Raw genomic sequence first — 12,829 nt, 5'->3', positions numbered from 1 at the left:
AAGTAAAGATAACCTATATAAAGACATTTTCTCTGTTCTTTGTCTTGAGCATGAAAGCGTGTGTTATTGCAATGCCAAGTTGGAAAGAGATCAGCAAACTCTTTTGGAAAGGACCTGAAAAGAAAGGTTTTGTTTCCTCATATAAAACATTCGGCACAACTGCTAATCTTCCGAGAAAACAAGGCACCCCAATAAGTTCACCATAAGGTCAGGCAGTTCAATGCTCAGAGAAACTACAGAAACAAAAACAAAAACCACATACAAACATGTCAGACTCTGGATGCTTCAAATCAGTGTTAGATTTTCAAAGGTTCACCATAAGCCAACCGAAGGCATGATGGTTAGAGTTTGATGATGATTTGAGGGTTTTTTTCTTCTGGCGGCTACAGGACTTGGCAACTTTGCAGACACTGACACTGAATTAACTTTGTACCATGGTATTGTGGATTACAGTGGGAAGCCTTCTGTCTGACAGTTTAAGAAGCTTCCCCTTGTTGGAATATATAATAAAGCTCTGCTCTCAAATAAAACAATAAATCTACAATAAAAAAAAGAAAGAGTCCAGTTCTTAAATGACCCCTAACACAATGGAAGGGTTGCTGTAGCACGACCTCCAGACATGAATTTTAATACGCCTCGATAAACTTTAACAAGATTTAAAAAGAAAATGACAAATATTCCACAACATGAATTCAACAGATTTTCAATATGCAATATAAAGAGGATTACTTTAGCTCACATGATTTTATTACTTATTTATTTACTTTAATTCAAACTTTGGCTCTTTTTTTTTTTTTGATTCTATGGTGACGTCAGCCATCTTCTACGGCACAGTTTGTTGCAGCAGCCACTTATCTACAACTGAGATCGAAAGCGGTTAGATAAGCTCATCAGGAAGACCTGCTCTGTCCTAGGATGCCCCGCCGACCCAGTGCAGGCGGCAGAAAACAGAAGAACTCTGGCAACAATAACATCACTGTTGGACAATGTCTCCCTCCATGCATGAGGCAGCAGTAGAACTGGAGAGCTCCTTCAGTGACAGACTGCTGCATCCCGGGTGCAGAAAGGAGCGCTATTGGAAATCCTTCCTCCCAGCAGCTGTTAGACTTTATAACCATCACTGTCTCCAACAAACCCAACAAGTGTTTACATCTCTGTTGTTTTTGCAGTTTTTTCTTCCTTCTTGTAAATAGTCTGTTGTTTTCAGGCATAAAGACACATGGAGGTGTCAAATCACCCTACTCAGTTACACATCTTTAATCTGAGTTTGCAATAACTGTACAGTATTTCTTCTTATTTTGTGAATTTGCCGTTACTGTACGGTCTCCTTCTTATTTTTAGTTGTACTTTTTACCTTAATGTGTATCTGCTTTGTATTCTATTATATTACGATACTGAAGGACAAACCAGATAAGCAAAACTATGTTAGACATTAAATAAAATCTAACTACTTTAGTTGAGCAGTAAAAATAGAGGCTATTTTGAATATTTGTGGGTAGGATATTTTATGAATTTAAGTATTTGATTATGATGTCATAATTAGTGTTTCTACTCAGAGATGTTGATTAATATTTACTGGCATGTATGCAAATAATACTAATTTTATTGGTTTAATCCTAACAAGTTATTTTATGAGTGCAAAGGCATCATCTTTGGTTTTAAGCCTTTATAAAAACAGATATCCAAAGAAGGGAGAGGAGAACTGATTTTTTAAAACTTTTTTTTTTCCAGTACGAAAAATCTGAGAATTATTTTGTGGTTAGTGAATAACTGTGTATGTGCGGTGAAATCTGATTAGTCATACACAATGTGAGACATCCAACATCCAACTTTTCTTTTAAGCACAATCATAGGAGGAGCCCTTCCTTTAAACATTAAGGCAGCTGTTTAAAATGTCCTGAAGGGGATAAAACGTTCGGCCTGCTCACTTTTCAGGCTGACTTGTGTGAGCAGTCTGCTTGAAGGGCAGGACCATGTCAAAGTCCACGTGCCTTGCTTTGAAGAGGCGTGGTTCCGCTGATCACATGCAGACAGCATGGTTCTTGCAGTTTTTTTTCTTTTCTTTTTTTTTTTTTTTTTGCGCAACAAGCGATGCATGGATTCCGCTTCCCAGAGTGACGTTTGATGCCAGCCGCAGACAGCATTGTATCTTAAAACGCATTCTCTCCAAAGCGCTGTCAGCTCCCTCTTTTATCAGGCAGAGCGGAAACCCGCATGTTATTCGTTGAGTAAGGGGGAATAGTTCTTTCATCAGCTCCTGCAGACTACTCGCATATACAGTCCGCTCCTCCCACAGGAGGATGTTGGAGATTAGGATGGTGGTGATTTTGATGAAAATAATGAAGTGACTTCTGACTAGTCCCGTTTGAATTCTTGGGCATTACGTTTGGCAGTTTCATGTCTGAGAGAGAAAGAAGCCTGCAGACTGCTGCAGATGTGGCTCAGCCTGCAGACGCAATGCCCTCTAAAGGAATTTGCGGTGAATATTTCATGCACTTCTGCTGCTTTTGACTAATTTTGCAGATGCGATGTTCCTGGTGATGAAAATTCTGACTATGAAGATGGACTAATGAATGATTTAGTTTGGAGTTTTTGCAAAAACAAACAGTAAATACTGACTTGATAGCTGCATATACATGTGCAGCGAATGCTTTGGTTCATTCAATAAACACGCTGTTAGGATGTTTTGTGACTGGAGCAACTTTAAGTTTCAAAATTTCATAACAGTGTAGAGGTGATGCAAGCACAGAGAACGCAAACGTGTTATTACTTTTATACTGAAATGCATGCACGCATGCATTTGTGAAGGCTGCGTTGCATTAAATTACCCCAGTTCACATGTAAAACAGCACGGGGTCGATCAGCTTGGATTACTTTCAGGCCTACCATCTATTCTTCTGCTATTGACAACCTCTCCCTTTTCAGCTTGCATGACTTGAGCTCTCACTAGCGCTGCTAGTGGACAATCAAACCTACACACCCACCTCCAGACAGACTCGCATTTCTCATTTCTTACTTCTAGTCTAAAATAGATAGCAGGACGTATTGTCGGAGCTCACAGATCGCAGAGATTTAGTTTGCAGCATTAGCGTTAGTTTCATAGTGAATCTTAAAAAAAAAGAGGAGAGAGAGAGAAAAAAAAATCAACATGGAGTCCCCTCCAGATCCAGCGAGCGACCCGGGCAACAGCGCCTCGGAGCCGGCTACCCCGGTCAGGGAAACCCCGGTAAACCTGGAGACGCTCCGGAAAGCGGACCATCCAGCCCCGGTTCGAAAGCAGACCTGCTCAAGCACCAACAGAGGTAAGCGAGCTGCAGTTTGACAGTTTCGGCGGGCGAGCAACACTGACCGATCGAGACGTATATATTTTAATCCAACTTCCAAATGAATCTCATCGCGTAAGCTCATCCATAACTGCATCCTGTTTAAAATTCACCCACAGACTCGTTTTTAATCTCTAGATGCGGGGATGCATTTTTCCAGTTTGAGTGTAAATAGCGCTTTGGTCGGTGTGTGTGTGTGTGTGAATGTGCGTGTGTGTGCCCAGCTCCACTGACAGCCAAAATCATGGGGGGCGATACGGTCACAGATGTCACATTTACTCCGAGTGCACGATTAATCAATTATCCAGGAACTCAGACTCCGCTAACAGGAGCTGCTCCCCATGTCCAAGCAGGCCAACCTGTCCGCTCCGTACGCCGGGCTGTCAAAGTGTCGAAAGTGAACTTTAGGGGTGACTGGTTAGTTTATCGATCAGTCCCGTTCTGTTTGATAAGGGACGCTTCCTCCGCTAATGTCTCCTGCAGCCTCGTCTGGCTGGGTTTTCACTGATTTAGGCTGCTCCAGTGTGCAAAAAAAAAAAAAAGACGCCCCAGCAGCTGGGTTTTATGTACTGAATCAAATCAAGAAGCGCGTTGCACATTTTTTTTTTTTTTTTTTTTTTGCAACCTAATATGATTAAACAATAAAACCGAACAAGCCCTTAAATTCCAGCCCGTGAAAAGTCTGGCTCTCGTTATACATGATTTATCCAGCACGTCCCGTCCATGTTGTACAGTACAAGACAGTATGTTTAACCACACCCCCCTCTCCACTGTCTCCAGCATGCAGACTAACCGGGCTCGGCCAAGTTCAAAGAAATGCGGGGTTTCTCTGCTCGTTCCCAACAAGCAGAGTTCACTATTGCGCCAAAGCCAGCGGTGTAGGTGGGATGATAATTGTTTCATTGAACCGCGGGGTTTTTGCGTGCGTCTGCTCTCCTCCTGCGAATGGGGGGTATATTTAGAATGTGATATGGTGAATGTGGAATGTAAGCTGGTTATGTAACAGGTTTAGCCATAAACACAGGCGCGCAAACTGAGAGCAGAAATCATCATCGACATCATCGTCGCGGATCTGTTCACCCTTAAAACTATAGAGTTCACCCACTCCTCAGCTGCTTGCCACCTTAATTTGATCATAAGAAAAAAGGGACTCCACTTTTAGCGCGTATTCAGACACCACTTCCAGGCGAAAGCGAGGGACTTTGTGGGCTGGCGCACGCTGCCTGAGCGCTTATGTAATAGAGAGGCCAAGACAGGTAGTTTTGGAAGCTTCCTGGATTGATTTCTTCTTTTACAAGTTTGACTTTGAGACACTCCTAACCTGCTGACCCATATTCACCCCATCCTTTTATGCACAGGATTAAAGTGCGTCTGGGGAAGGAGAAAGACAGGGAGAAAAGAACGCCTTTGGTGTGTTATGTAATGCTGAATGGGTGAAAAGGAAAACCAGTGAGACAATATATGCTCTATGAAAAGATTTGCCTTCATCACAATAAATGTTTACCCCCCCCCCCTTTTTTTTTATTACAAAGACTAAGAGTGTATTCACAGGTGAGTGCTTGAAATGAGAGTTAAAAAACTTCCGGGAAACTTCTAAAAGTGCTAACCTAGCTGCAGTGCTTGTTAAATTGTGATAAAGCCAATTCAGTTTTTTGTTTTGTTTTGTTGTTGATTACTTTTTGGCCATTGGTAGCATTTATGGTGAATACTACGCTAAAAAACAAAACACTGTTAGAATTCAGTCAACAAAACTTGTGTAACTGTGCACATTTTGTTTGTGTAGATTTGAATTTATACAACATTGATTTAATTAATGATTATGTAAGTTTAACAGCTGGAATACACTTAAATTCCAAGAATTTTTTTTATTATCTTTTCTTTTTATTAAGATAATTTTGCCCAGCTTGTATGGCGTTCTCTTGAAAAGAAACACACACACACGCACACACACACACACACACACACACACACACACACACACACACACACACACACACACACACACACACACACACAAAGAACTGAGAAAAAGAAATGAGTTGTGATTAAGGCATAAAACATTACTGATGCTTTTTTAATTTATTCTAATAAGGTGGCATGCAAGCCCTTGAATGGCAACAACTGCTTCAGGGTTAGGAAGCTCAGTTTAGCATCAAGTTTGACTTTAGTATTAGTGTGGTTAAAAGAACAGTCAAAGTAGAATACAAGCTTTTTATTAAAATAAAGTGGCATGTAAACATTTTCCCTTGCAGCCACAGCTAGTAGCCTATTGTTAACTGCTATTGGGTATCTCAGGGTTAAGAAAATCAGTTTTAGGCTTCTTCCACTTGATGTTCTGACATTAAGGTTCTGCGGAACCTTGATATTAGAACACAAGTAAAGTAAAAAAAAAAAGTGAGCTAGTTTGACATTTGTTTTAGCATTTTCATCTTTCAAGCTTATCCTGCTGGCAAGTTTGAAGTTGGTGGCGTTGCTAAACTAGCTAAAGTTAGAAACAAGCTTAAATTCTCATAATTCTCAACCATACGTTTTACTACTATTCCTAACTTTTAGTAATTTGATATATTCATTAATAATACAACCAATAGAAATCTATGAGCCCTACTGTTTGCAAGACACCACACGAGTAAAAAAAAAAACAAAAAAAAAAAAACAATAGCTGACAAAACCAACATGTTTTCATGAATAAGTTTAGGCAGTGTTTGTTACCAAAACAAAGTAACAAATGTTCTTTGGATTGAAGTATTTTTCCTTATTACATTAAATAACTAATATGATCTACCAAAATTGAAATGTTAAATGCTAATATTTAATACCCTCAAATTTTTTTTTTTTTTTTTTTGCATAAACATGTTTACCTGCTACCAATGGTTTACAATCATAATAATGTTGAAATATTGTTCCTTTTTTTGAATGCATTGCTTCGTGTAGTAAATTGTTTTCATAAAAAATGGCATTGGAAAAAATAATAGGATGCAAGTACTGCTGTTTCTAGAAAAAGCGGTGTCACCTAGAGGACAGCTTGAAAAACATACTCGACTTGTAAAACATTTTTTGGGATTAAAATTCTGCGCTGGATGTTCACGGCTTTTCTGGCCCGCCACAGATATTAACATCGGAGAGGCTGCGGAGGCTTTCTGAAGCACAGTTCTTCTGAAATCTTCTGAGGATGTACGTTTGTTATCCTGCATACTGAGACTTAACACTAAAACAGTACTAATAACTTTTCAGTACAAAGGAAGGGTCTTACTACAGCAGAAGTTGTTCTGCACTCTTATATTTTAAGTGGGTTAGAAAAAAAGGCAGGGCTGTGGATATGAGAATCAGTATGCATGATGATTGTATAAGGTTATGCTATGTGTAAATATGTGAAACTTCCCATTTGCTCTTTGCACAACTGATTTACAAAGCTACTGTATATCAGTTGCTATATCAAACTGGTGCTGTGGTGAGTAGATGCTCATTTAGTGAGACTTTGTGTTAGACACTGTTGGAAATTTGCAGCTGTGTGCAATTGTATCTGTACTTAAGAAGGAAATAAATAATAATTATTTTTTTTAATAAAAGTTGTAATTTTATGTGATTTGCAGCCGCTGTCAGTTTTAGTTTGTTTCAGTGATATATTTGGAGATTTAATGAATTAATATTCTCCGTGAAGAACCTGGTGTCTAATGACTATGCCATTTGCTATTATATTAAAATTTATCAAAATTTTTTGCTTGCCTAAAATAAAAAAAAAAAGGAAAGGTGTTTTGGGAATTGGTTTCATAGCATGAAAATAACACCTGACACTGCAGTATAAAAATAGTATTTCTCCTTTTTAATGAACACTTTACCAGGCTTTTTCCTGCAGTCTTATTTTGGGAAGGCAAAATTAGGGTCTCAGCTGGTGTAGCAGAATTAATTATTTTTATTTAGACATTGTTGACATGGTTTGGATAAGAAACAAGGACTTTAAAGTTTTTTATTCAATTTTTTTTTACATTAAATCTCAGTGGGCCTTTGGCATGGAGGCTGCATGCCACTGAGGTAGAGAGCACTGTTAGTGTGGCCATGGCATTCTCAAGTTCTGAAAATTAGGACTCTCTTCCGTCTGGACGAAAGCTACAGATACGGGCTCAAAGCCTTCAGCGTGCACAGATCCGGGATTTAAACTCCATTATGTGTCTGTTTTTTTTCTTGTCTAAATGTCTGCTATGTTACATCCAGTTTCAGTGCTCTTAGTATTTTAGTTATAAAAGTAAGTAACCTAACTGAAGTTATACTTTTGTTTGTACCTGTTGCACACCTAAATATTAGCCATCCTCCCGCATTTTTTTTTTTTTTTTGCACACTGAGCTGTTCCATAAATGGTTAGAGCAGCCACTTTTTAAGTTTGACACCACTTCACTTTGAGTTCTTTAGGTGTTTTTTAAGGTCTAATAATATTTTATACGTAGCATATTTACCTGTTAAATGTAATAGAGTTGTGAAATAATTCTTAAAGGGCATGGCTACAAATTTAATTCCTCCCGGCCAGTAGGTGGTGGAGTGGTTTCAATACTCAGTTGTGCCGTTTGCCAGGTCCTTTTGTTAGCATTAGCAAACATTTAATTTACCTGTCCAAAAGGAAAGCATCAACCTCCGCGTGGCTTCTGCACCCCTTTGTTACCTTACATTGGTGCCAACGCTCAAAAACTTGACTGATGGTCGCCCTCGTTTGGCTTCTTTTTTGGTCCACTTGAATCTGAGAAATGTAACATCGAGAAGAAGTGCTATGATGGAGCTACTACTACGATCTGGCAAAACCTGAGCTTCATCTCATGTGACTTCAACCTACTAGTTTTATTGGGGCAGAATCCTTTCATGTTGACGTTGACAATGTAATCACAAGTGTATATATATATATATATATATATATATATATATATATATATATATATATATATATATATATATATATATATATATATATATATATATATATAGTGTCAGTTTTAACGCGTTAACTTTGTTAGACAGTTTTTGTTGCGCGTTAATTGCTCCGGACTGTGTTTCTTTTACCCTCGGCACTTTCTGTAGTTCCAATAATGCTAGAGACTGTAGCAAAACACACCCGCACTCACTGTTGCCAAGTCCGCTTATTTCATGCGACTTTGGGCTTCCTTTTTCTAAAGTCGCTTGTAAATTTCATGAGTCGCGGGTTGCTGTTTTTTTTTCCGCTTGTTTCTGAAAGTGAAATCGCTTATTTGGGCTCTAAAATAAGTGACGACAAGTTATTAAGAGACCTGTTTGCACTACAGACACTTTGAGTATAAATAACAAGCTGAAATCTTCACCTCATTACGCGCTGGAGCGCATCCTGACATTGGAGCCGAGAGAGTAAAGGCAGAGAAAGCAACTGTCAGTATTTTCTGCAGTTTACGGTTGAAATAACCGGTGATACGTGCTTAAAGTAGATTACGCGGTGCAGATCACTATTTTGAGCAGATATTGGTTCTGAAGATGAGTTTTTACACACTGATAACATTGCAGAAACCCAACTCAAAAACCATACTTTATTGTTTATTAATTAGTTGTCTCTGTATTTGACAAATTAAGGCTGAATCACATTGCCAAACAAAGTACCCTGGAGTTACAGTGTCAGCACATGTAAGCTGAGCTAAACAGTTCTCTTTCAAGGGTATTAAGCTCCTGCCCCAGTTGCAAGCAAAGTGTGAGACTCTGGAATGACCTTGAAGTTTAAAACCTTTATGGTAAGTATAGAAAACATATATGTATAAACTGTGTTTTTGCAAAAGAGGAAGACATGGTAGAATTAGTGCAAATGTGCATGGTATTGATATGGGCACTACTAAGTGTGAAACTGTCTCTGTGGCAGCAGTTTTTTGCTAATAGTGCTCTGTAGTGCTGACCTAAAGGTGAAAGTCTAAACAGTTTGTCTTCAGAATATGTAGGGTCTGCAGAGATATTAGCCACCCTTTCACTGACCTTACATCTGTAGAAGTCCCGGATGGAGGAAACATCATCCCTGATACACTTGCTGTAATATGGACCTGTCCTGTTTTGTGGATGAGCCAAAACACACAGTGATAGAGGTGCATAAAACAGACTGAAAAATGACAGTGTAGAAGATGACCAACAGCTTCCGTGGAAGGTTGTACTTCTGGCCTTCTTCTGAACAATGTCTCCATGTGAGGACCTTCTCAGGTTCCGAGAAAGGATGGTTCCAAGAAACCCGGAGTGATCCACAGTTGACACAGTGTTGTTGAGGGCAGTGAGGGGAGGCAGTGTGGGGGAAGTCCTGTGGAAGTCCACTGTCACCTCCATTGTCTTTAGCAGATTATGCTCCAGGTGGTTCTGACCGCACCGGTGGACCAGCCGATCCAACTGCTGTCTGTATGCAGAGTTGTCACTGAACTGGCTCAGATCAATAACACTGGCGTCACATGCAAATTCCAGAGGTTTCACAAACGGACCCAATGAGGAGCAGTCATTTGTGTACAGAGAGAAGAGGATTAGGACGAGAACACACTCCTCGGGAGGATGTGTCCTCGTTTAGGAGAAGATGCTTCTCAGTTGAACCTGCTGCCGCCGGTCAGTCAGGAAGCTAACTGGTCTTCCAAGGCTGAAATATCCTATTTACATCTTCCTCTGAGATCTTAAATCCAGCTTTATGGGGAGCTTTTGTATCAGAGTGAGATATGGACAAGTGCATGAGAGGAACAGCTGCTTTTCAAACCTACACTACTCTGCTTAGGGTGGATGAAGGTCTCCAAGCTGATGCTAGGGCATTAGCCTAGGAATTGGTTTTTAGCTTCTTGCTGTAGCTTTCCTTAGCTGACCTTTGGCAGTTTATTCCTGGTTCTCTTATATATGGCCCGGTTCCTGTTGCTGTAAGGCTCCTACTTGTTACCACACAGATTCCTCAGATTTCAAGTGAACCATGGTTTATCATCTTGGTTTATAGGACAAAAAGTGATGGTGGACACACACAAAGAGGTTTATACTTAATATTTTAACCATCTCCAGATATCCAGTTCCTGCATACATAGCAAACAAAACTGTAGAAATTCCCCACCTTAGAAAGAATATTAAAAAACACCTTGTTTTTTTAACCATAAACCCAGTTTCTGTGGGGTACAAATGCAGCAGCAAAGTATCCATGTTATGTTACCGGCCATAATAATCTTTACAACCTCATCAATTGTGACATAATTTGTGCAGCTCATGCTGAGCCATGAGACTGAAGAGAAGACGGGGGACATATACTGTATGCCGTTACTGAAAGTTATATTGTGGTCAAGAAAATTACGGTAGGGGTTTTAACCGCATACAAATATTTGAATTAATTGATTTAAAATCTTATGAAGTTCAGTATACTAGGATAGCAATATATAATCACTTTAGTCTCTGTTCATACCTTTTCATTTTTATTGTTTCATATCTAAGATAACAAAAGCAGAAGACATTTGATATTCTTTTTAATCTTATTTTGTTTGTTTGATTTATTATTTATCTAATTTAATATTTAACATCTTATCTTATTTCCATATTGCATTTTATTTTATTTTAAGCCTTGCATTGTAAATTGGGGAATTGTCTCTCCTCAAGCAGTGTTGAATAAGCTGAAATGAAACTGGGAAAGGCTTTACTTTATGAATCAAAGTTCTTTTCATTTGATCCCATTTGGTGATTGATCAGCTGACCTTATGTATCTGACATTTTGATTCTTTGTTTTAAATCAATTGTCCACATGTGTAATATTCACAGCATGATCTCTTTTAACAGTTACATGCCTCACATTGTACATTATGTAATCAGAAACAAAAGCAATACTGTATACAAGCTGCCCCCCCCACATATTAAATCCTCCTGGGAAGATAATTCCCTCACTATTAGATTTATGTAACCCCATTATTAGTTCATTGATATAAATGCAATGATTAATTATTGCATTACTTATGTATTTATAATTGGCAATTGGAGCTTGCCTGTCACATGTAGAGTCAGAAATAAAGACATCCTAAACTTTCATACGAAATTTTTACTTGCATAAAGCCATCAGCTCTTTTATTTATGTCAAAGAAAATGAATTCATTGCACTTAAATGGGAAAAAAATGAACCTTGATTTACTCATTAAACAAAATATTTTAACGAAAATGTTTACCACCTGAGGAAAAGGTAAGGACACCCTGCCCTTCTAAAAGCTACTTTGTTTGAAATAATTAAATTCAAGTTGGATTCCTCTTACAGCCATCCACCAGGAAAGTTTGCCCCACTCCTCACATGTAGTTGAGATGTTTGGTGGGTTTCCTGCATGCACAGCCTGCTTCTCCGATACGCGGTAAAATTCATGCTGAATGCTGCGGTGGTAAACTGCTCAGGCTCTGCTATAGAAGACAATCTAAGCGTCCTCCTCTATGCATTACACTTATTTTGAAGTTTGCTTATGCCAGACTTGTCCTTTATGTCCAAATAATAACATTTTAGATTCATCTGGCTCAAGAACATTAAGGGTCGTTGTTTAGATTCCCAATAGAAAACTTTAATCTGGCCATTTAAAATTGCTGGGACTGGGCATGCCGGTAGTTGTTTTGCATATTGTCCACTTGTAGGCCTTCTTTAATGCACTGTAATTGGCTATTTCAACTTCTTTTAGGACGAGTTTAAATTCGTTGCCACATTAATAAACCACTCGGATCCTTTTTCTCAAGGCTCTCACACCAAACAAAATACCTAAGGTGTAAACAAACCTTGAATTAAATGCGAAGAGACAGTCTGATACCATGCCTGTGTGTTGGTTTAGCCATTTTAGGTTACTTTTATATCGCTTGAAATTTTATGTAAAATACCCTTCTTTCCATATACTTCAGAGAAAATTTCGTGCAGTCGTTGCATGTTTTAATTTCTTCACGACTATAAATGCTGGATTATGCGTAATGCACGTACGTTTCGTGCGGGGGATGATATGTAAAAGATTTCCACCCCTGGTAAAAAATTGTAATTATGTGTATTAATTGACTCATAAATTAGGAGAAGTATCTTTGACGCGCAGCACTTTTAGAGACAACTAATAGCGTTGTTTTCTTTATCTCTTAATAAAGAAACATCATGTTCACGGTTTTGTTGTTCATTCTCTAATCGACAACCTTTGCTCAGTTGAGTTCCTTGGAGTTTATTAGCTTTCATCTTTGCCTGAAAGTAAACTTTTGACCCTACCCATTGAGGCTTGGAGTCAGGTAAGGTGTTTTTAGTTAGGTTTGTCAGACAACTTTTATTTTAACATTAGAGGGTTGGCCCCTGGGGGGACAGTCGGGAGTTTAAGACTTTTATTTATTTATTACTGAGAGTAGAGCATTTCATCTTTCTCTCGAGAAAATCAATTCAGTGAGTTGGGTGTGAGAGTTGTTGAAGTGTTTGGTAAGTGGTAGGAAAGCTGTCTATAAAGACACTGCAAGAATTGACAAAAATGCTTTATAAAAACTCAACGCATTGTCCTTGACTCATGAAAATAAAGCATGTT

The 12,829-nt window shown here is 38.7% G+C and overlaps 1 protein-coding gene across 1 annotated transcript in view; it reads left to right on the top strand.

Annotated features, from left to right (window-relative positions):
* Positions 1-2,922: 2,922 nt before the first annotated feature.
* roraa (RAR-related orphan receptor A, paralog a) overlaps positions 2,923-12,829 on the top strand; it is a 292,047-nt gene continuing 282,140 nt past the window's right edge. Inside the window, exon 1 of the mRNA XM_012871474.3 lies at positions 2,923-3,302. Coding sequence (XP_012726928.1) covers positions 3,149-3,302 — 154 coding nt within the window. The 5' untranslated portion in view covers positions 2,923-3,148. The remainder of the gene's footprint in view (positions 3,303-12,829) is intronic.

This window comes from Fundulus heteroclitus, chromosome 2 (assembly GCF_011125445.2).
Source record: "Fundulus heteroclitus isolate FHET01 chromosome 2, MU-UCD_Fhet_4.1, whole genome shotgun sequence".
Lineage (NCBI taxonomy): Eukaryota > Metazoa > Chordata > Actinopteri > Cyprinodontiformes > Fundulidae > Fundulus > Fundulus heteroclitus.
Note: the sequence above shows the minus strand (reverse complement) of the source record. Positions and strands in the feature narration are given on the sequence as shown.